The sequence below is a fragment of the Castor canadensis genome, chromosome 11, assembly GCF_047511655.1.
Source record: "Castor canadensis chromosome 11, mCasCan1.hap1v2, whole genome shotgun sequence".
NCBI lineage: Eukaryota > Metazoa > Chordata > Mammalia > Rodentia > Castoridae > Castor > Castor canadensis.
Genome location: NC_133396.1, coordinates 78,856,183 through 78,881,769, shown reverse-complemented (window position 1 = coordinate 78,881,769; position 25,587 = coordinate 78,856,183). Strand labels below are relative to the sequence as shown.

General features: G+C 41.6%; 1 protein-coding gene across 1 annotated transcript in view; it reads right to left on the bottom strand.

Moving 5' to 3' along the window:
* Niban1 (niban apoptosis regulator 1) overlaps positions 1-25,309 on the bottom strand; it is a 148,430-nt gene extending 123,121 nt beyond the window's left edge. The window contains exon 1 of the mRNA XM_020177066.2: positions 25,093-25,309. Within this exon, the coding sequence (XP_020032655.1) occupies positions 25,093-25,147 (55 nt within the window). The 5' untranslated portion in view covers positions 25,148-25,309. The remainder of the gene's footprint in view (positions 1-25,092) is intronic.
* Between the last annotated feature and the right edge of the window lie 278 nt (positions 25,310-25,587).

Below are 25,587 nucleotides of genomic sequence, written 5' to 3'. Positions count from 1 at the left end.
TTATTTTTGGCACTTTGCATTAAAAATGTTAACTATTTTAAAAATCTTTGCTCATATCCTTAGAGGGATCTTATATGAATTAACTTTAAGAAATACATTAAGTGCTAACACTTTCTAATAATACACTATACTAAACCATATTCACTATGGAAGAATCCAACCCAGAGGGAAAAAAGAAAGCTCACTTAAATTTGTCACACACACACAAAAAAGAAGTGGGGTGAGTAGGATGATCTTCCAAAAAAGATATGGGAAAATCACCTGACACCTTGTGTAGCAACAGCTATGTCGTTACCTCTGTGGACATTGCTTAATGCTGTCTTTGTGTACCTTGAGCATCAGGAATCACATCCAAAAGATACCCAAGTACCACTCGTACCAGGAAAGCTGCTACTACATGGGAGAAAGAGGATGGATGGTGGCTGCCACTCTTTATTTGGGGAGTATGGAGCTCTGTGCAGACAAGATCTGATCAGTCAAGCTTGCTGCTCATCTTCCTGGGGAAAGTTACAGAATATGATAGTCTACTGAGATACTAAGCCACTAGCCCACAATTCAGTCCTTGTGTCTCCATGGGAATGTCCACATTGCTAGATGGCAAAAAAGCAGTACCGATGGTACAAAAAAAAAAAAAAAGTCACAGGCTGGAGACTAATAGACAGGGGTCTCATTGTCTCTTCTTGACGGTTAGGACTTTGGGAAACAGTGAATATTGGGGAAGTGATGGGCTGTGAATAGGTGAATGGTGGCGTGGATGTCAGTTTCTGTTTGAAGACATTGGTAGTACAATGATGGAATTCTGGTAGGATTGAAGCACTTCCAGTGAGGACAGAAGAGAGTCTTGCAGACTACTAGATGGTCTTTAAATTTAATATGGAAGAGGAAAGAAAGCAATGGTCATATAAAACCATGAAGCCAGGTACCATAAAAGTCATGTTGTGGGAAAAAGAATGGAGAAGCCCGATATTCCTTTAGGAAAATAATGGGGAAAGGCTCCTCAAATGATAGTTTCAAGGCTCTCAGTTGTATGGGAGCCATACAGAGCATGGGAACTTGAGAATATGATGACTGGCAAATACAATCTCATGATTACTGGGATTTAGTTATATTCCCAAGAAATATGTACAAGGAAGAGAGGTAAAAAAAAGTATCAGGGACCACCTACATGAAAACCCATGAACAAATTAAATGAGACAAAAAGAAATCAAATTATTGAAATAGATCACCTGGCCAAATGGGAGAAATGGATGTGTTCCTAATTCAGTTTGCAGTGCTGGTGCAGAGGCAGGAACAGTTGTGATGGGGAGCTTCAACTACAGTTGACGTGACATCTAGCAAGTTAGTGCTTGCAGATGTGGAGTGGCTCAAGTGGTAGAATGCCTGCCTAGCAAGTGTGAGGTCCTAAGTTCAAACCCCAGTACCGCCAAAAAAAACAAAAAAAAGTTAGTGCTTGCACTGAATAGCAATGTTATCTCTCTACAGAAAGAGGAAGTAGCCAGAGGAACTGAGGAACTGCCACTCGGAAGGAGACCAGCTAGAGTGAATTGAAATAACGAAGCAAGGATAAAAATCAATGCCATTATTACAGCTGTGGAAGAAGCCCTCTAAACCATCCTCCACTCACACAGGGCTTTTCCCAATCTTCATAAAACAGTTTATGATACCCAGAGAGCCAGGGCCTCCAGGCTCAGGAGACCACTCTCTGTATCTCTGTTTCACCTGCAAGCACGTGCTGATCAATCACCAGTTGGTTTCTTCCAACCTGCCTGTGCCACATGTCCTGGATATGGTGAATAAACCATTAAAAATTTAAATATTATTAAGCTGAATCAATTATTGCAAAAAAGACATTGATTGTTAACGGACTTGAAGGTTTCAAGAGTTCATAGTTACTACAAAGCCCTCTCCATAGTTGTTTGAAAACTTAAAAACTGCAAAGAATACAGATCCGGATGGAGTCTGTTGTCGCATTTTTTTGCAAAGTCTTGCTCAACTTAAAAACACTAAAGATTGTAGATGATTCAAAACACAGTAACACAGAACTCAAACTCTTTTAAAAGACCTTAGCCCTTGGTGAATGAATATATTTGTTTCATTGATACATTTAAGTTATAATAACACAGTCAAGATGGGGATGTATGGCTCAGAGGTACGCACAGGTCCTGGGTTCAACTGTGACTCCAAAAAATAAGAAGGCCATGCATAGATGGCTGGGTAGAACACATGCATAGCATGTGCAAACCCCTGTCTCAATCTCAACACCAGAAAAAAAGGAAATATACAGAGTACAATGTATGTCCACAGCACCACCACCAAAAAAAAAAAAATCCTCAAGGTACATGTATTATGTTGTGATTTAGTACTTTGACTTTTTACTTAATAGTTCAACTTCATTCCAACAGCAGATAAAAAAAGTTCTAACCTGATATTTTTGTTATCTAGGTAAAAGATGGTTGAAAATATGATGATAAAGCCTGTAATTTAGGAAAGAAGACTTCAAAAGTCTTAAAATAGGGCAGGAGAAGTGGCTCAAGTGGTAGAGCACCTGCCTAGCAAGTGTGCAGCCCTGAGTTCAACCCCCAGAACCACAAAAAAAAAAAAAAAAAAAGGGTGAGGGGGAGACAGAGCCAGGGATGTAGCTCAGTGGTACAGTGCTTGCCTAGCATGCATAACGCCCTGCATTCAATGCCCAGAATCACAGCAAAAAGAAAAAGAACCATTACTCTGGGGCAATAGTCAGAAAGAGTTGAGTAGCCCCCTCTGTCCATAGGTCTGCAATTCTGCCCACACAGCCACAGAATGGGATTCCACTAAGGAAGATATAATGGAGGCTCCTCAAATTCTATTCTGATCTCCAATTTCAAAAGTGACAGGGTAAGAGAGAGAAACAGGAGCTGCTCTTATAAGGAGTGCAGGGACTCTCCAAATACAGATTGCAACCGACCAACAAAAGCAATACTAGGAAGAGGTCAGTCAGATTTGGTGCCAATGACATGATGTTGCTGAGTAACACGTGAAAGGAGATGTGTTCCACTATTACTTTTGCTCTGTCTTGTCTTCCAAGAATGATTTTCAGACTTAAAATCACAGATTAAATATGGCTGCAGAAAAAACAAAAGAGTCCAAGATTGCTAGAGAAATTTAAAGCAAGCAGTGGATGACAGAGAATATGAAGGTTCTTCAAAAAAACTGAAAATCGAATTACATGATCCAGCAATCCCGCTCCTGGATGAAGGAAAGGAGATGAAACCAGCACTCCAAAGACATGCCTACAGGCTCTCACTATTCACCAGAGCTGAGGTTCAGAATTAGCTCTCACTATTCACCAGAGCTGAGGTTCAGAATTAGCCTAGGTGCCTTTTGAATGAATGGATAAAGAAAATGTGGTGTCATCCAGGCGTGGTGACCCACACCTGCAATCACAGTACTTGGGAGCCTAAGGCAGGAACATCACGAGTTGGAGCCAATCTGGGCTACATAGTGAGATCCTGTCTCAAAAACTTGTGGTATATATACACAACAGAGTGTTACTCAGCCCTAAAGAAAATTGGAATCCTGTCATTTGCAGCAAAATGGACGAACTGGAAGACATGTTAAGTGAAAAAGACAAAAAGACAAATACTGGCATGGTCTCGCTCAAGTGTGGAAGCTAAAAAAGTTGACCTGAAAGTAAAACAGTGCTGACCAGGAATTGAGAGGAAATGGGGGGAGAGGGAGGACAGAAGGATGGCTGGACAGAATCAATGCACACTGTATGCAGGCATGGAAATATACTGAATGCCATTAAAAACAAAATTACTATGTGTTAATAAAAAATAAAGTGACCAATTGCATGCTATAAAATAGCAACAGTGTACTGAGAACATTTATAAGTAAGATTGCTAAACAGCCAGGTGGACAGGAGGCTCAGGCCTGCAATCCTAGCTATCTGGGAGGCTGAGATTTGAAGGATCATGGTTTGAGGCCAGTACTGGCAAACAGTTTGTGAGAGCCCCAAAATAACCAGAGCAAAATGGACTGGACGTGTGGCTCAAGCAGTAAGAGTGCCTGTTTTGCAAGAATGAAGCTCCGAGTTCAAACCCCAAAGGAAAAACCACAAAAAGAATGCTAAACTGTTGTCAACCAATACTAGTAACATCAGTAGAGGTGCAGGACAACCCGAGTATACAAATATAGATATGATTCTCAAAAAGAAAAGAGAAGGAGTGACTAGAGATTTATGTGTAATATACTTAAGACTTCGAGCTTAATTTTAACGCCAGGAAAGATTAGAGAGATGGTATTAAGATATCATGATTTTAAGACCAGATCATAAATAGTATTAGTTTCTAAACAGCGTCTAGTGGGTTTGTTGGAGAAATAATACATTTATTTTAAAAAGCAGGATTAAAACCAGAATGACTGCTATTGGGAGGTGGAGAGACACTTGTTCACTCCTCCTGTTTTTATAAAAAAAGAATCTGGCATAACAGGAAGCAAAAACTGCTTTAAAAGAATACAGAGCTCAAAACAAAGAAATGCATTGTTTCTCCTGCTTGGCTTTCTACTGGATCAAATGACATGGAGCCACAGCCCTTGAGGTCCCTGTAAAAGTGTGTCAGCTCTTGGACCCAGGAAAGTTGGGGAAGGTTAAACAGACACAATGCAGTGATAGAGAACACTGTTGTAAAGGTAGGGTGCCATGATAAAGAGAGGTCTGCCTTCAGACATAAAAGGACAAGCACTGTCTTACTCTGCTCACATGAGGGACCTGTAACAGACAAACTCACAGATGGAAAGGAAGGTGAAGGTCATAGGGACTGAGAGAGGTGGGATGAGCTATCATTTAGTAGGCTCAGAGTTTGTATTGGGGATTGCTATGGCTTGGTTATGGTTCAAGTGCGGCCCCAAAACTTAGTTTATGGTGGAAATTTGACCCACACTGCAGCCATGTTGAGAGATGGTGACCCTTTAAAAGGCGGGGCCTAGTGCAGGTGATTAGGGTACTAGGGGTGGCACCCTCAGAAAAGTTCCCATGAGAGTGAACCCAGCCACTGAGTCTCTGGCTTCCTTGTTGCCATGAGATCTCTGCTTGTGCCACTGTGATGCCACCCAGCAAGAGGCCCTCACCAGAGGCCAAACAGATGTGGCTGTTTGATCTTGGCTTTTCAGACTTTAACCCTGTGAGCTACATAAAAGAACCTCTTTTCTTCACATATTGCATTGCCTTAGCCTATTTTCTATTGCCATGACAAAATACCTAAGACAGGGATGATGAGAAGACTTGGAGTGTACATAGTGGTGATGGTTAGGTAACAGTGAATATTTAATACCACTGAATTGTACATTTACAAATAGCTCAAATAATACCCTATATACATATATATATTTTTTTTAATTTTTAGAAAGAGGTGTGGCTGTTACTAGAGGCCAGACAAACCTGGATCTGAATCCCAAATTCATAAGTTGAGCTCTTTTCCTATACAGACAAGAGCCTTGGTGCTGACCAGGGATTAGAGACCAGGCTGAGCCAGCTCTCCCAGGGGTGGGTGGCAGAGGACTTCACAGAGGCAAGAGGCAGGGATGAAAATTAGGAAGAATTCAGCTCTGGTACAACTCACTAACAAAATAATTGTCCGAATATGAATTGATTGGCTTTAGGACACAGTGAGTTTCCTGTGACTGGAAGTATTGAAAGCTGCTCACCCGGATAGCAAGGGCATTCAGGCGTGAGGTTAATGACCTTTAAATCTCCTTCCAAAAGGACAAGCAGGTGATATTTATCCCTTTACCATAATCTCCTTGAACTCTGAGACATTTAAGAATGGTCCCAAATAATGGTGAAGTGGAAAAATATGGGAGATGGAAGAGGAACTGACTACTGTGCTTATTAAAGCAAAGTCAGGACATTCAGGACTATTGGATATTGTCAAACACGACAGTCGTTCTTATGTAAGCTTATGGGATTTGTTTACAAGCATGCTTTAGTTTTATTTATGTATATAATATATATATTATAGATACATATCCTAGTGGATTGGTTTGAGTACATTTCTGTCTGGAAAAGGTTTAGCATCAATTCTTGTTCAAAGCAGATATTTATATTCATTCAACAAATATTATGGACAGACATGGAATACAAAAATGGTAGGAAAATGAGTAAGATAAAATTTCTGCTACCAAGATCCTGTGTTCCGAGAGGTTCAGATTTCAGTGTGGCGTCTATTCTGCCTTTTTCAAAACTGTAATTTGAAAAATTCACACTCACACATAAGAAGTAATTCTAATATTCAGAGCTACGTATTTATTAAGGTGCTCAATGTGTGATTTATAATAATTAAGATTTGAAAATGCGCTAAATGTCCAACAAGTTATATAACTTATAGGATATACAGAAGCTAGCACACCCTCCACAGTCAACAAAACAAGCTTTTAAGAATATATTGTGATAAACTTCTTTGTGATATACTGTAGAGTAGTAATACAGATTTGAATACAAGACATTATCCAAATTTTGTCCTCTATTCGTGAATATATTTCCATGAGAGAGAGAGAAGAAAAAATTACTTAACACCAGATTAGGGATTGTGGATAATTTTTTTTCTTGCTTTCTATCATGCTTCCTGTACAAGAATTGTTACATGAAATATTTAAATAAAAGCAATGGCTTTTAATATTTTAAAAAGTCTTCTGAGTTTACTAGATTACTGACATTGTCAATTTTGCCTTACTTCCTTTCTTCGTAATTGGATTATCCAAAGAAATTCACCTATAATCATAACAAGAACTACCATTTGTTAGTCTTTATGAACAGAACACAGTACATGCATGACCACATGACAAAATGTGAGCCAATAGTATTATTAATCTCACTTCACTGATGAAGGAACTGAAGCACAATAAGTCACTTATGCAAGGTTACCCAAATACGGGCTGCTCTCAGTCCTTGTTACTCTCTTCCCATTAAAAAAAAAAAACACACACACGCCACTGCACCCAAGTCTCCCATCTGCTTTCCAACCAACGATAACCTTAAAGAAGGGCTAGCACAGTATTTCCCTCAGAGAGCAAGGAGTCATTAATCTTGTGATAATACGATGATCTTGTGATCCTTCAGAACTACCACCCAAACTGAACTAAGACAATGCTAAGGGACATGAGTTACATATACTCATTTTTTTTTGGTAGTACTGGGATTTGAACTTAGGGCCTCACTCTTGGTAGGTGGGTATTCTACCACTTAAGCCACTCCACCAGCCCTGTTTTGTGATGGGTTTTTTCCAAGACAGGGTTTCATGAACCGTTTGCCTGGGCTGGCTTCAAACCATGATCTTCCTGATCTCTGCCTCCTGAGTAGCTAGGATTACAGGTGTGAGTCACCAGCACACCTGTGAAAAACAAAATCACAGACCAGAATTTAAGTCCCGTTCCTAATTAGGAAACTGAGGATGACAATAGCTATAGAAAATTATGCGGACAGGGTTGGGTCCCCGCTCTGCCAAAGACCAGCTGAGGATAATGATCCTGTATCACCAGGAAGACCTCAGTTGTCACCATCACTAGCACTGTCATTACTGAGTGGAGACTGAGAAAGAAATAAGGAGAAAACTCAAACAACTTCATGTTTTATGTCAACTGCAGTTTAAAACAACGCTATCAATATAATTTTTATCTGCAAGGCAGTAAAAAATAAAATTATGAAGGTAAGAACCTCTCCAACCCAACCTAAGGGTATATTATCCCTATTCAATAGTGCAGAGGTCTCAACAGAACAGGTCTATCATCTCGACATGGAATAAGGAATCCTGACCTGTTAGTGGAAAGGTGGTTAACACTTTTTCCAGGCCAGCCTGGATTGTTTAGTCCAATGAGATAAAATTCACAAGAGGCAACTCAATGATGAGAACAAATTGATGCCATTTCTTCCCCACTACAATTCACTCCACATTCTCCAGCAGACAGGCCCTGGACACAGTCTTTTCACTCCATTGTTCTCTGCTACCCAATAGGGACCATTAAGCTAGGTAAAAAGATGAATTGCTACAGACGATTATGCAGCCTTCAGCAGCCCAGGAAATGTACCTGTACCCGAGAATAAAAAATAGCTGATGACCTGTCAGGAGACACATATGCACATGAGCATGTCATGATTCTACTTTTGCTTATTCATCTAAAGGCTCTGACAGAATGTAGATGGAGAAACAACGTCACTTGCTCAAGAGCATCACAAATAAGAAGCTGGCTTCAGATTAGGATATACTAGACATGAAAAGTCATGGCCAAATGCCTAGCTTGGCTATAAAAGAAAATAAGGGCCATAGATCAACATCCAAGCTTAGTTCCTTTGGAAACAATTTCATGAAATGACCATTCTTACCATGCTCTTGAGTTATAGTACTTGGTGAGGAAAAATTTACAATCCTCAGAAGTAAAATATATGGGGAATATATGTCCTCTGTATCTTTCTGCTCTTGCATTAGTAAAGGATCTGTCCGACCTAAAACACAATCTTCAAGGTGCCATGAGAATTAAGGCAAAAAAGAAATCCAGGCAGCCCAGATAAAGCCCGAGCTGAGCTGAGGGACTCTGAAGCCCCGCCTCTTTCTCTCCTGGCTGGGTAGTGAACAGTGCTGTGGCTTCAAGGAGAACTTAGGCCACGACCTGTGAGACATGTGGCCTCTACCACCAACAGTCTCCCTGGGCCTCCACTCACCATCTGCAAAGATTCAAACAATAGTACCTCACCCCAGAGGGTCAATGTGAGAGCTTAGAGGAGCTAGTGTATAGAAATTTCTTAACAGAGTGCCTTAGCAGGTAATTAAGGGCCTCACTCGACACATGACATTTGGTACTAGACAAGACATCCATCTACCTGCCTGACATTTCCACTTGAATCCAAATTTATCACGACCAAAAGTGAACTTTGCATCTTCGTCCTCTACTATGTTCCCCTGGGCTTCCCTGCCCCAGTAAGAGGCAAGTTCATTCTTCCTGTTGTTCAGATCAGAAACACAGAAGCCATCCTCAAAACCACTTTTTCCCCACTGATATCTCCCATCCCTCTCCAGTGAATCCTGTGACCACTACCTACAAAATCAGTTAGAACCCAATTACTTCTACCTTGAGCTACCCATTAGTCCAAACCACCACAGTCCCTGACCTGGATTTTGACAAAGGATTTTGAGGAAAGATTTTATTTGAAATGTAGTTAAAATTTTTGACTTTGGTTTTAGATTGAATAAGGTAAACTGATACAAAATGGTAAAACAGTTACTGGTTTTTGAGAGCCCCTGTCCCAATCACAGTGTTAAAACTTTGCAAGGACTGGCACAATGAATCTTTACAATCTTCTGAAACGTTAGTACTTCCACTTTGCAGTGGAACAACTAAAAAATAAGGGGGCAGGGTGTACATAACTTGCAAAAGATTGCACAGATACCAGCATAGATACCAAGAGATGAGGTCAGTAAGCTAACACAGATAACGTAGGTCACCTATCTGAAGAGAAAATGCTTTATTGAGGCAAGAAAGCTACATGGTTAACATTTGGTGATAAGTGTTTTATGAGGATTTGTCTGCTCCCTAAGTTCATTTTATTTTGTCTATTTTACTGCAAATGAGATATATACGTATTATAAATATTATTTTGAGCCAGACGTGGTGGTTCATGCCTGTAACCTCAGCTATGTGGGAGGCATAGGTAAGCCAGCCCCAGGCAAAAGTCAAGCCCCTAATTGAAAAATCAAGACCCTAAAGCAAAAGGGGCCAAGAGCATGGCTCAAGTGGTACAGTGCTTGAATTGTTAGGCCCTAAGTTCAAACCCCAGTACTGCCAAAGTGTGTGTGCATATAATTTTGAAAGTTTTAATCACAAATCTTAATAAGGCTCACACTCATTTGCAAAATATGTCATATGTATAGATTTCTCTTTTTTGGAGGTACCGGAGCTTGAACTCAGGGCTATTAAACAATACTAATGAGATATTTGACATTCTTTTTATCAATACTAATTCTTCAAAACTGGCCTTGTATGAATTTGTACCTTCAAGGTTGGTACAGTCTTTGCAAGAAATTTTCAATTGTATGTTCTTTCTGAATAAAGGCTGCCACATTGGGCAGCACAGGCTCAAGGGCTTTGATAAAGCAAACATGGCCTATCGCCAGTGAGAATCTACTTAGAGCAGAAAAGCTATTCAGAGTTAGGTTCGGGCTAGTTGAGTGGTAGAGTGCCTGCCTAGCAAGTGGGAGGGCCCGAGTTCAAACCCAGTACCAACCCTAAAAACGTTATGTTCCACACAATCAAGATGACATGAGGAAAGGGGTGATCCATAAAGAAAAGGGCAGAACTTTCCCACAGGAGGAGGCTGTGTCATTGTCAAAACCAGAAGGTAAGACAAGTGATTCATGCCACCTTCAGGCCTGGTCCTCAGTCTCTTCCCATGTGAGTGACGTCCTGGCCCCCTCTTCCTTTATCTGAAGACATATGCACAGTGCCCAATTAAGGTCTTTGTCACCCTAAGAATAACGGAGTCACCAGATCAGGGATTTTTAAACTGGAGTCCGTGGACCCTCCTGGGCTCTATAGATAGAACTCAGGGGTCCAAAACTGAATGGGGAGAAATAACATCTTTATTTTTATTAACTTTCAATTCACCATTTCCTTAGTTATGAACAAAGGCAGCAAAGCACAGAATTTAACAGTACTGTGACTTTGTCACCAAAAGAAGTCCCAATGTTTTCCTAGTGCATTTCAGTTGCTGCATCCCTTAGAACAGCACTCTTCAAAGTGGCAACAGTTATTAATGCGTCATGAAACGCATTAATAAAGAAGCATGTATCTAATCAGCATTTCAGTGAAAATTGAGTCCTTTTTAATCCTGGGATATTATTGACTTTTTTCCTCTTCATTTAAAAATGTTCTGGGGCTAAGGATATAGGCTCAGCGGTTAAGTATCTGCCTGGCATGCATTTGGCCCTGGGTTCAATCCTCAGCACTGCAAAAAAAAAAAAAAGAAAAAAGGGTGGGGGGGCACCAGTGGCTCACACCTGTAATCCTAGCTACTCAGGAGGCAAAGGTCAGGAAGATCATGGGTTGAAGCCAGTCCAGACAAATAGTTCGAAAGACCCTATCTTGAAAAAAGCCATCACAAAAAAGGGCTGGTGGAGTGTTTCAAGGTGTAGGCCCTGAGTTCAAACTCCTGGACCACAGGAAAAAAAAAAAGCACAACAAAAAAATGTTATTCTGCCCCACTACTGATGAATGGATTAAGAAAATGAGGTATTTATATACAATGAAATTTTATATAGCTATAAAGAATGAAATTGTCATTCACAGGTAAATGGATGGGAACTGAAGAACATCATCTTAAGTGAAGTCAGCCAGGTTCAGAAAGCCAAAGGCCGCATGTTTTCTCTCATATGTGGAATACAGGCCCAATACAAATACAGCAATATTATGAAAAACAGGTCACGCTAAGGGAGGTCACAGGAGAGAGGGATGGTAAAAGAAGGAAGTTAAGCAGGTGAATATGATTGATGTACTTCCTATACAAGAATGAATATAGAATTTTAAACCTGTTGAAGTCACCATAAGAAGGACACTAAGGTAGAATGGAGACTAGAGATGAAACAATTCTGGTCATTATATATCTATTATTTATACATACATGGAAATGTCATAATGGAACTGTATAGATATCTTAAAGATGTCTTTTTTTAAATACAGAGACAGGAAGGTAAAACAAGTCTTGCCTGAGAGTTTGTAACAGTGTGGGCAGGGAGACAAAGGTGTAGCAGGGTGAATATAGAAATATTATGTACTCATGCATAAAAATGGAAAAATGAGTCTGGTTTAAACTATTCCAGGAATGAGGGGAGGGAGGATAAAGGAGAGTGATGGTGAATTCAACTATGATACGTTGTAAGAACTTTTGTAAATGTCACAATGTAACCCTAATACAACAATAACATGATAATTAAAAAAACTGCTTAATAGTCAACAAAGTTATTCTGAAAAGGGTGACAGTTGTCACCCGACTGTCCGTGGCACAACTCACAGTAAGAATCTGGTAGCCGTGCAATGATGGCTCATGCCTGTAATCCTAGCTACTCAGGAGGCAGAGATCAGGAGAATCAAGGTTTGAAACCAGCCCTGGGCAAATAGTTTGTGAGACCCTATCTTGAAAAACACCCAACACAAAAAAGGGCTGGTGGAGTTGCTCAAGTGGTAGAGCACCTTGCTAGCAAGCATGAGGCCCTGAGTTCAAACCCAGTGGTGTGGGAGAAAAAAAGTCTGGGTCCCCAAAGGATCCCACTCCTATCTACCAACCCCCACAGCATCATATGGGATCACAGAGTCCAGGTGTGTGTTTCAGCTCTTGACGCATTCTGACTAATATACACAGAAATCTGTCCTCAGGCCACTGCCCACTGGTTATTACTCAAAACAGATTCTACACACTGAAGAGACAGGCATTGGCAGTGGTACGCTGGTAAATAGAGTCTCAAAAGAAGATTCTCCCCACAGCAGGTTCACCTACAATGAGATGTCACTGAACTCTGAGTGAGCAACTCCTGGCTGGCTGGGTTCCAAGACTGGTCCTAGAAAGTATGTTCCCCAGTTTTAGGGGTTGGTGTTGAAGCTGAGAAATTTAAAGGTTTATTTAAACCACTGTGTCTAACTCTCAATGGAAAATAAAGTGGGATACCTTACATGCAGTAATTTGTAAATTCAACAAGCTGTTGAAAAAGAATCTGATTAGTACTAATTACAATACTAGAGTGTCCCAACACAATAAAATGCCATAGCTTCTGAAGAGGCATTGTGTTTAAACACTCCAACATTAATTAGTCCACAGGATGAGTGTGTGAGAGACAGGTAGTACTTGGCAGTATGGGAAAGCCGATTGTTCACTGGCAAAGCCTGATGCCATTACTGATGGTGACTGAGTAGCATCATGGTAGGACTGGGAAATCTGGGATATTACATTTACTATTTATTATTCATTTCTGAGCTCCTTTCATCTCACTGGGCATTACTGCTCCCACTTTGTTTGGGGGAGAAGTACTGGGGTTTGAACTCAAGGCTTCATGCTTGCTAGACAGAGACTACCACTTGAGCCACTCCACCAGTCCCTGTCCCCACTTTCTATATGAGAAACTGAAGCCAGCTAAGTTCACATGTCCAAAATTTATGGAGAATCCAACAAGTTCCCAGGAGATAGTTGGGACTGGTTTTCCAATTTGACAGCTCCACTACTTAGCCTTTTGTGCCTTACTTCTCAAAAATAAAGATCTTCCTTATAATAAAGAAGTTGCCTGAAGGTATCGTTTTTCCTTTCCATTAAGATGGCCCATTAGGGGCCCGTGGAGTGGCTCCTGAGTTCTAACCCCAAGACCGCAAAAAAAAAAAAAAAAAAAAAAAAAAAAAGTGACCCATTAGGTAGCTTTCATCTATTTTGTAAATTTCATGTTTTGTTAACATTTTGATAGATTTTAAGTAGTTTAATCCAGAAATTAACAATCTACCATTTAACCCACTGAAAATAATCACTTCACAAAACAGCCAGGTCTGCTATAAGTGACTCAAGTCTAGAGCGCCTGCCTTGCAAGCATGAGGCCCCGAGTTCAAACTCCAGTACTACCAAAACAACAATAAAAAAATCAGATAGCTAGATCATTTAGAATTAAGATGTGAAACCAAAGTTGCAGTAAATATTTAACAATACCAAGAGGTAAATTATGAGTTTGGCTCACTTTGCGGTGACAAAATAGCTAAACGAGGCCCTCCTCTGTTGATGCTCCTTTCCCTAAAAGAAAAAGCTATGTGAGCATGGAATTTCTGAAAGAAGACCTAGAAGACCTGGAACTTCTGAAGAATATTTGACATCCTGTTCTCTTTTCCCTGAGACATTTCCTTACTGGACGCATAGTAGGCACTCAATAAATGTCAGCTTTTACTACTGCTATCATTCCTCAGACCCAGAGTTTTTTGTTTGGTTGTTTTTTTCTTTTGGTGGAACAGGGTTTGAACTCAGGGCCTCACACTTGTTAGGCAGGCATACTACCAGTTGAGCCACTCCATCAGTCCCAGACTCAGAGTTTTAATTAAGATTGCCATCTCAGTTGACTTGAGCAGGTCTCAGTCATACTTTAAAATTCTTGAAGTTTACTAGTACATTTCAATTCGCATTTAATCCTCACAGCATAACCATTTTAAATATTTATATTCTAGATATTACACATTTGCCATGGTTGCTAATAAAATCTGTCGTTAGTCTAACTCTAAGCCTGTGTCTGCTTTGCTTGGGAAAATATTCAGACATATCTAACACATTCAGCATGACTTACATAAGAAATAATTCTTTAAACACAGTCAATCCAAATTTGGAAACCTCTGAGTTCTTTTTGAGCTAATCATAGAAATGGTTACTTGTCCTGTGCGAGCCCCAGAGTTAAGGGGACATGATCACTATTAATGATGTCCTATTTTTAGAAGAACAGCCAGTTTTCCCTTCATTTCTGAATTGACCCTGCTCACGTGCCCAGGTCCTACACCAGTGATGGTGCCTCCACAGCGTCCCAGGCACATCCAGTTCTGTGCAGGCTGCTCTGCTCCTGTCCGGGGTTTATGGACAAGGTGGGTAGCAGGTCAGGACAGCCATGTTCTCCCCGGATGTCCCAACAGTACAGTAGTCACATTGCTGAAGACTAAAGTATTTTTATCTCTTTCATTTCTCATAGCGTTCATGTTTTCCCCTACTTAAGCATAACCAGCATTGTTTATTATTACTACCTTAACATCTTCATCTGCTAAACTCACCATGCCCGAGATTCCCTGAGTCTTTCTACTGGTTGATTTTTTCTCTTACGGATTTTTCTTCTTATGGATATTTGGTGGCTTTTTCATTTGCCTGGTAATTTTCATATGGATGGACACTGTGAATTTCAGTGCTGAGAGGGTATTTGGCTGTATTCCTATAAGGAATCTGGACTTTCTTCAGGCATGCAGTTGAGTTACTTGGAATCAGTTTGATTCTTTTGAGGTCTGCTTTTAAATTTTTACTACAGCAGATCAAGCAGCCTTGTCTAGGACTAATTTCTGCTCATGATTACTGAGGACTCTACCCAAGGCCTTATGGATGTCAGGGTCCTTCAACTCTAGATGAGGGAAGCATGCATGAACTGTTCCCAGCTCTTTGAGCTCCAAGAGTTGTCTAGTCTATAAATCCAAAGTACATTTTCTATTCCAGAAAATGGCCTTGTATTATTTCCCAATAATTTCCCTCCATCCTTTTCTTTATTCTCTACTAGCTATTGAAATTTTTAAGATTGGCCCTGTTGTTTATACTCTTATTTTCTAAATTATTTTCTCACTTTGCTTTCCAAGCAAAATTGCATTTTTAAAATTTTGGTCACTGGATTTTTAATTTCCCAAGAGCTCTTTTTTTTCCCCCCATTTATCTTTTTTAATTGTTCACCCTGGTTTATTGTGATGTTTCCATGCATATATATGATCAAAGCACATTATATTCACACCTCTTTTTCTTAATCCTTCCTTTTTTTGTGTCTAATGGGCTCCATTACTCTATCTTTATACAAGCATGTAATGTAATTCTTTCATATTCACCCCTCATCACCCTCTCCTTTCACTTTCCCTCCTGGTGGTCCCCTCCCCCCAAAAAAACAGTCACCCTTTGACATATAAGAGCTCTTTCTTATTCTACTACCATTGTTTCTTCATCACATCCAAACTTGTTTTAGAAATTCAGTACTTCTAATTTTGCAGGTTTTTTTGTTTTGGGTACTGGGGTTTTGAACTCGGGGCCACATAATTGCTAGATAGGCACTCTACCATTTGAGTCACTCTACCAGTCCACTTTAATTTTATAAAAATGTCATAGTTTTATTTTTCCTTTCATTCATCAAGATATTTATTGGTCAATTTAACTACATTCCAGACTACATTCCAGTACTGATCTACTTGCTACAAATGCAGCAGTGAAGCAAAATAAAGACCCTGCTTTGCTTTCTTGGCACTTACATTCTCTAGGTGGTAGGGCGTCAATAACCTGTTAAGAGGATTCCCTTCCCATCAAATCTTGCTCCTTCTTGCTCACTATTGCAAACTTTAGATCCTTAAAGTTTCTTCCCCTCCTTTCCCCTTCAGTGAGATTCTCTATACTCAAAGTGTGTCTCCACTAGTTCTTCATGTAGATAGCAATGTATGGTCCTTCTAGACACATTAGGTGTCACCCTGAACACCAAATACATATGTTAATACAAGTACCTCGTGTCTCTGCCCTATCACCAGTTTTCCACCTTAATGTTCATTTTATTCTCTTCATGGCACTAGCCAAAATTTGTTAAATTTGGTAGGTAAAAAAATTTGTTTACCTACCCAATCACCATTCATCTTCCTTCTTGTAAGTGGAACCTGATTTTGTTCAGGTATCCGTGATCATCCCTATAGAAGTGATCCCCCAGCCCCAGTCCAAGGGTAAATCTTGGCCTGTCCAACCATTGTGATAATTCCATACTCTTGCCAGTTGATGGTTTAAGGAAGGAATGTGTGACCCGATTCTGATCAGTGGGGTGTCAGGGAAGTCTGCCAGTGAGGCATCTTTGCTCTTATAAGAGACTTGAGTTTCTCAATCCTCAATGAATTAACAAATCCTGACAATGAGCATCTGAGGCTGCTAAGGTCACAAAAGAGACAACTAGACATTATGTGCCTTCAAATGAACACAAGAACCTATAACCTTGACAAAAAGATTGATCCTAAAGCAGACCAAATCTCACGATCCCTCTCTATTTGCAGGAACTATAGGAGAAATGTTTGGAACTGCACCAGGAGCGAACTCCAGACTTTGGAAAACTCCACTTGTCAAATACCCCAGATCAGTCATAAAGCGATACAGGGGAAATTTATAAACTAAAGGAGACTCAAAAGACATTTGCTTAAGAAAACCATAAGGCATGTGAGGAAGCCATTACCATAAAATCCGTCTGTGATTGGGATAATGCCTAAATAACCAGACCTCCTGTGTGTAGTCCCCCTCTGAATCTGCAGACCTGGAGACTTGTTTGCACCAACAGAATGTGGCAGTTTTGCTGAGCCCCTCCAGGCCCAACTGTAAATTCTAGCAGCTTCTAGATGCTTCGGCATTCTTGCAAACCCCAACCCGCTGTTTTAAAAGTCTGTTACTGTTCTGGAGAAAATATAGACGAGTCATCTGGAGAGTGAGAAAACATTTCTTAGTTGTGTCCAGTCACCAGCAGACAGCTAGCTGAGTGCAGTGACAAGAACGACCACCAAAAATGACCCAAGCCTTGTATGCACATATGAATAATAAAATAATAAAAAAAAAAAAAAAGACCACCAGGAAAAATGAGAAGTAGAACCACCCAGCTGGATCTAGTCCACACGGAACTGTGAGTAAATAAGTACATTCTAAGAGCCAGTATCTTTCACATACTTCGTTGAGCAGTAATAGCTAAGAATGATGACAAAGGGATCTAGAGTCCGAGGGGCCCATGGAAGCTTCCGCAACCACCAATGGGTTTCCTTCTACGTCTTGACCTGGGTGATCGCTACATGGACATTTTGCCTGACAATGATTCGCTGAGCTATGCATCTGTTTTGTGTGGTTTCCCGAATCTACATTTTAAAATAAAAATAGTTTTAAATGGAAAAAGAAAAACCATCCACGTGGTTTGGCATAGAGACATTTACTCTTCTTCCAAAATTCCTTCAGACTGTGGGCTTTAAAAAAACCACTCCTAGGCTCCTAGCAAAAACCATTCATTTACGCTAATCCTATAGACTTATTCCATACAACATCAAGCATAGAAATAGAAATTTCTTTGGGTCCTAAACCTTGCAATTCACAAAGCTAAATTAATTCCTTTCATATTGCTAAACCTTTTCTTCTCGCCTCCAAGTGAGAAAAATACTGGTACCAAAGAAAAGGGCACTTTTAAAAGCTGCCTTGCATTTTCTTATTGGCTGCAATTGCTAGTCTCATTTTTAAATTAATTTTCCAGTTTCAAAGAACAAAGTCTGTATTGCATTTGGGGTTTGGTTTGGTTGTATGTTTTAATTTGAAAATGTTAGAATTTCAGCCTTCATGGTCCTATGTTTTTCTAAAAGTCCTTAGACTATGCTTTTATTCTTGTCTTCCTTTCCATTTTAGTTTTACCTTCACTTCTGACTTCATTTCCTATTTCACAATATAAGCCGATACATGTACCTTATCAGACTGATGTTACCTAGCTTTAATGACAAAAAATTAAAATTTCTGATTAAGATTAAAATTCACTGCCATAATTCGCACTGCATATTTTATAAAACTTTCATAGTTCGTTTATTTTAATTAATTTAGAAAGCACTGCTATAAATAGTACTCCTGCTTTTGTACTTTTACCTGTGAACTCAGGTCACATCTCCCCAAGGATTACAATAGAGTAGAACTGCAGTCAGGTCAGTAGTCCACAGCAAAAATTAAGTGACAAAATTACTACGCCAAATTACAAATGACCAGTTACTATTGTCACCTTAGTAGTGGTAACTATGAGAACACCCTTGATGGTGTAGTCTTTTTGCAGTCAGTGTCCATAGTAAAAAGAAATGTCTCATTAAGACCAGATCTTGATTCGACATTAAACTATTGCATTCATTGAGGCCTGTGTTAAAATCCAGAGACAAGGTCATGGTTCTTCCATGAGTACAGGAGAAAAATGTTCATTTATTCTGACTTTATTTTCTTCTTGATTAAATCTATGTATCCTGAAGGGATTCACAAAATCTTTTGTGACTTTGCAACATTGGGTTGGAGCTTCCTAAAGAGCTTTCCTCTCCCAAAGTCTTGGTTTGCCATTCATGAAGAATGAAGGAAAGCATCTACTGACATTGGAGATTCCCACTTGCGGTAGTGTTCCTTATTTGAAACACATACATCAGTAGATTAGGATGCCGAAAGCATTTCTAAGATCAGAATATAAAGTAACCAAGGCACATCTATACATTCCTTCTCCCTGCTCCTACCTGGGGAGCCGCAATTCCTCACTTCTTAGAGTCCGTTCATTCTACAAGTTAGGACCCGAGACAAGTACTAATAGTACACTTTCTAACGTCCTTGAATTAATTTTTTTGCTTTTGGGGGGGAGTACTGGGGCTTGAACTCTAGGCCTACACCTTGAGCCACTCCCCAGACCTTTTTCTTCGAGATAGGGTCTTGCAAACTATTTGCCCAGGCTGGTCTGGAACCATGAGCCTCCTGATCTCTGCCTCCTGAGTAGCCAGGATTACAGAGGTGAGTCACCGGTGCCCGGCTTGATTAATTTGTCTTAAGAGAGCCCAATTAGATGCCATTTGGTGTATTGGTTAGGATACTTTTGGCCACAGACAACGAATGATAGTTACACTAGTTAGGATAAGGCTTGTCTTTGAATAGTAATACTACAAATAACACTGGCTCAAATAAGATAGAAGTTTATTTCTCTTATTAAGGTTGGGGTGTTTCAGGACTGTTTATGGAGATGCTATTATGTGAATTCCACAGGAAACAAGGATCCTTTGGTCCAGCTCCTCTGCTGGAGTTCATACAGCTTGAACTCCTTACCAAGATGGCTATTCCAGGGAAGTTCACAATCCAGCCAGCATATGGGGGAAAGGAAAAAGAACCTCACACCCTTACCCATTAACATTACCTTCTGGAAATACCACACAACACTTCTTATATTCCATTGACCAAACCTCAGGTGATTCCCCCCCACATCTAGTTGCAAAGGAATCTGGAAAATATGTTTATTATGGGAATTCACGTTGACAGTTAAAATTTGGAGATTCCATTACTGAAGACAGGAGAGAATGATCAGGAGACAACCAGAAATTTTTATTGCTGAAACTCACAGGGGATTTAGTATCTCGAATATCAAGAAGTACTTAGGTGCAATAGAAGCAGGCTATCAGCAAAATTTGACGGGGCTTCGCTCTGAGACAGTCTCGGCTTTGCAGTGCTTCAAGAACTGCCTTTGTCTTTAAACTAGTGCCCTTCTCCTGCTCATCAAGGTAAAAGCAAAATTCACTGTTATTACAGGCAAGGTCAAGAAAGCCAAATAACAAAGATGAAGCACCTTTCCCTTTGTCTACCTTTTAAATGGAGAAAACTTTCCTAGAAGCAGCCATTGAACTTACCCTCCAGGGTAATCAGCCAGATTGCTTAGTAATCCCATGTCTATTATAATCATGACAAAAGAACCCGACTCAGACTGGCGCAGTGGCTCATGTGGTACAGCACCTGCCTAGCACAAGTGTGAGGCCCCGAGTTCAAACCCCAGTACTGCCAAAAGAACAACTTGCCTCTATCATGGGCAATGGGGCTAGCCTCTTGGAATGGCAGAGTTTCAACCCGAAAATGGAGTAATGTTAGAAAGTGGATCAAGAGCCAGGTATGCCAGTGGCTCATGCCTATAATCCTAGCTACTCAGGAGGTAGAGATCAGGAGGATCAAGGTTCAAAGCCAGCCCGGGCAAATAGTTCACAAGACCCCATTCTCAAGTAAAATCATCACAAAATAGGGTTGGTGGAGTAGCTCAAGGTTTAGGCCCTGAGTTCAAACTCTAGCACCGCAAAAAAAAAAAAAATGTTGAGTTGGCATCTAACAAGGACCACCATACTCTATATCTTAACTATTCCATCACAGGGCACTGTCAATACCAGCCAGATAACTCTGACCCTAAGACACCGCTATTATAAAACTATACTGTCTAGATAAATCAGACCAGTTCTTACATCCATCTCTGCTCAACAACCATTGACTGAAAAAATGAGCAAATGTGTGGATTAGTACAAATCATGTAGCGTGAGTTCCTATAAGCACCTACAGGACGAGCTGCTTGTAGGCAGGTGAGCATAGGAAGGTACCACTTACAGAAAGGGGGAAGACTCTGGAAAGAAGGAACTGGGAGGATGGCAACGGATAAATTCCGTTGGGGTAGGTTAAATTTGGCACTGCAACAGGTACAGCTTACAGCTCTCTCATTCTCTACTTTGCCCAGGAGCCTTTACTCCAGACAGTTATCAGTTCAAGTTCTAGATATAGCACATGTTTTTGATAAAAATATGGAGGCACTTCCCTAAAAGAAGTAAATGCTGCCCCCGCCCCTTGCCCCGTGGTACTGGGTCTTGAACTAAGAGCCTACACCTTAAGTCACTCCACCAGCCCTTTTTTGTGATAGGTTTTTTTCAAGAGAGAATCTTGCGGACTATGTGCCTGGCTTTGAACCGTGATCCCCCTGATCTATGCCTCTCAAGTAGCTAGGATTACAGGCGTGAGCTACCGGTACCAGAGAGAAGTAAATGCTTTTTAAGCTAAAACTCATTTCTAAAAGCATCAAGTCATTGAGCATTTCAAAAGAAGCCTCTGGGTCCTTCACAGGCTGTGGGTGACTGTGCAATTGTGAGTCCAGGGAAAGGAGTTTTCTTAACTGCTGCTAGCAGGCCCAGAAGTGCTAATCAGCCCCACCCAAGATCTGTGTGTCCCCAGTCCTCAGCTGCATTGATTTTCCCACACCTTTACAATCCTCCAGAGGACGTCTTACACAGGAGTTTCAGATTTGTTTTTTGATTCATTAAAAACTCAAGGACTGGTAGAGTGTCTGCCTAGCAAGCATGAGGCCCTGATTTCAAGAAGCAGCACAAAAAAAAAAAAAAAAAGACTCATGACAAAGAAGTGGCTGATGGAGTGGGCTCAAGTGGTTAAGAGCACCTGCCTAGCAAGCATAAGGCCTTGAGTCAAACCCCAGGGCTGCCAAAAGAAAAAAGGAAAACATTGGTGGGAGAAGGGGTAGGCTGAAGTTCAATTTTAGTCATTGAAAAAGTTTTTGATATTGTTTGGTGGTTACTAGGGATTGAACTCAGGTCCTCGTGCTTGCTAGGCAATTGCTCTATCACCTGAGACACACTCCCATCCCTTTTTGCTTTATTTTTCAGATACAGTCTCAGACCTTGACCCTACCTGCCCCTCCCAAATAGCTGGGATTTCAAGCCTGTGCTACCACGCCCGCCTTGTTTTTTGAGACAGGGTCTTGCTAACATTTTTGCCTAAAAACTGCATATACATAATCTTAAGGTCTCAGTCCTTAGACTCGCACTGTACACTGTTCCATGTTCTCTTTGACTTTTCTTTAGCTTTCCTAAGGCCTACGTATGAAGTTCTTTCTCAGCCTCGCTTTCTGAGGCCTATGTTAAAGTTCTCGGTGCAGACTTTCTATCAGCCCCTCTTTAGCACTTCCCCTTCCAAAAGCTTCCCACACCAAAAGGCCCAAAGTAAAAGCCCCCCAAAGCAAAAAGCCACAAGCCAAGCAAAAAGTCCAAAACCCCAAAGGCCCCTCTTCCTCCTCCAGGGGTCTTTTATAGCAGCAAACAGGGTGGAACCACGGGGAGGGGCGTGACATTGTAACAGGAGAAACCTGAGTTCCTGCTTCTCTGAACACAGCTTAGGAGACGCAGCTGTTCTGCCTTTTCCTGTTTCGTGGCCAGGGGCTGTGCTTATCTCTACAGGTAAAAGCAATTAATTGCATCTCGCCTTGCTTGTGTCCAGTTCTCACAGGCTTTAATCCACTCCCCACACTCTCCACCTCCTAAATTGCTGGGATTATAACCAAGTACCACCATGCCCAACTCTATGCCAAAAGTTTTAAAAGAAGAAAATATGGAAGAAAAGTTATTGAATGTCTTCTAGCCCACCCTAAAAACGTATTTTCTTTTAAGAAAACGTGAATGTGGTAGAAATCTTCAAAATTGACACGTTTAGAAATGAAGTCATTCCTTAACACACCTGTTATCTCTTTACCTAGAGATGGACTAAATCCTAAAAATCAATGTATTTTCAAAACAGCCACACGACAGACCCACACAGATCACAATTAATGCAAAGTTTTGAGGCACACAAACCAAATGGCAGCTGTTAAATGATTCGTCTAAAAACAAACAGATTGAATCAGCATGCTGGAAGTACAGCTGCTTAAGACAGACGCAAAATAAAGTTAAAACTCAAACTATGTGGACTATTCTCCATGCTAGCAAAGTACCTCAAGCGCTAGTAAAAGTTCCTGTCTGCACTGCAGGAGCATTCAAATTCACCATCTTTCACGGTGGCTACTTTATGAAAAACAGATCTTAAAACTGCATTTAACCTTAACTGTCTTAACTCCAATTGTTTTGCTAAAAAATAAATAAAAGCTGGAGGATATTTATAGGCTAAAGGATGGGGAAAAGAGTAAATTTAGGGTTCCGGTTTAATTTGGGGACCTGAGGCTTCAAAACCACCAAGAAATCCCAGTCCCGTGATCTGCATTTGCTCATGCAGGAATAATCCCCTACACCATGTATTTTTCCAAGGTTCTTTTCTCTTTTGGCAAGACTAGTGCTCTCACATGAAGCAATCATTTTCTCTGGAGGTATTCTAACTTTAACTCTTTTCTTCCCTCCCCACTACACTCTTTGAAAGCAGTCTCCCAGATACAGAAAGAGGAGATCAAATTGGGTAAGTCTAGGACATAGAATAACTGTTCTGCGACTTACTATAGTTTTACTCCTTCTAGCTATTACAAGTCCTTCCTGTGCCTTGTCTTTTTTGTACTGTTGTATATGTAGTAATTTAGTTTTGGAATAAAGAAGGCAATACATTCTCTTATGGGTACAGATCTTATGACCTTGAGGTCTTCAAACAATCACATGAGTCTGTCACATTGCTGGACTTCAGAAGATTGCAGAAGGTGGATTTGCTTCCATCTCAGCCACTTCTAAACTTTCTAGAGAAACAAACTTTTATAAATACCATAAACAAAATTTTGCTAGCAACCAAAAGCAAGCCCTTTCTTACCACGGTGTGCTCCTTCTCCCAGGCCAGCGCCCTGGTGAAAACAAGCACACAGCCAAGTTTTTAAGAGGAAGGTGGGCTTAGTCTTGCTTGATCAGACATCCATCTTTTCCCCTTTTAATAAACCACTGCAGAGGACATGTGACCAAGTTTTATCCCCTGCGGGTATGCATTATAGATGGTCTTCTACCTCCCAAACAGCAGAGCAGGACTCTGGCGAATCACTTACAGTACAGTGACTTCAAGTGCCCTGATCTCATATCCAGTTCAAATGGTCTTAAATGCCCTCCTAAGAAAACATTCAAGGTCCAGAAAGAGGTAATAGGAAAAGCATAACTATTTTCTTTCAAGGCGTTAGGATAAAACGTAGAGTTTAATACCTAGTGTAAAAAGGATTTCTGAAGGGGGGAAGAGGAGAACCACACCAAATTCACAGGCAACCAAATGCTGGTAGTGGTTGAGGTGGGGGTGTACACCCGGGAGAGAGAGTGACTGACTTCCTGCAGTTTCAGCTGGGTTTGGTTTTTGTTTTCTACTGCCTGTCTCTCTCACTGAGTCGCTGTATCTCCGACGATCTCCTCAAATGAGTTTCTATCCATCTACAACTTCAGCAACGGTTACAAAACTGCCAAGGTTCCTCTTTTGCTTTCCCCACTCTCTGGGTAAGGAAGGGAACCATACAACCTGGGAACGTAATGACATTGTCCTTTCTGCTTCTGATGAAATCATCCCTCAAGGGACCTGAAATAAGCCGCGGCGGATACAGAGCTTTATAAAGTCAAGTCAACCTTACAAGGGGGGGAAATTCTGCTTTGGAGGCCAGGAATCCCCAGGGAAATCTCTGCAAACCAGGGAGATCCCCGCTGCTCTCTTGGAGGTCAAGTTCAGAAACCGCTTAGAACTTGAGCGCAGCATCAGATCACCAAAGGCGAGGTGTTTCCGGGCGGGGACAGAACCAACACCGCCGACGACGACAGGGGGGCGGGTGGGGCAGGGGAGCCCAAGTCGTCACTCCCTGAGTCCCGCACCTGCGTGTCCCCAGACCATCCCGCACCGAGGCGCATCCCAGACCATCCCCAGCTTCCCACCCGCGCCTGGCTCCGGGCAGCTGGTGCGCACCCGCGGTCCTGGCCCCGCGCCGCAGACGGGGAGTGGGGCGCGCGGCGGCCCGGCTCATCCACGCGCCCGCGGGGGTCCCTGGGTGCCGGAAGCCCGCGGACCCCGCTTACCTCGGATGTAGGCGCACTTGCTCTCATCCAGCTGGCTGGAAGCCGAGCCGCCCATGGCCGTGGTGTGAGTACTCCGGGATCCCCTGGTTACTCTGCACAGTGCTGGCTCCTGAAGCTTTGATGCGACGGGGACCCGGCTCCGTAATTAAGGGCAAACTTCCTCGAGAGGCGTCGCCTTCTGGGGCGCCTCCTCCAGGTCCGCGCCCTGCGGGGATCTGTGGGCTGGCCAGGGGCTGGCCTCCCGCCCTCGCCTCGCCTCGCCTCGCCTCTGCACTGGCTAACCTAGACCTCCCGCTCCTCCTCTTCGACGACTTGGCCTTCTCAGCAGTTTGGGGGCAGCCGAGAAACATCCTGGAGGAAGTGAATCGTTTCCCAGGAACTGCGAACCTCTGGGAGCTGGAACCATGCACCCCACCCCCATCCCCTAGCCCCAGCCCATCAGCTGGTCCTTGTACGCCCTTCTGTTCAAGAAGCACCTGAGAACCTGCTAGAAAA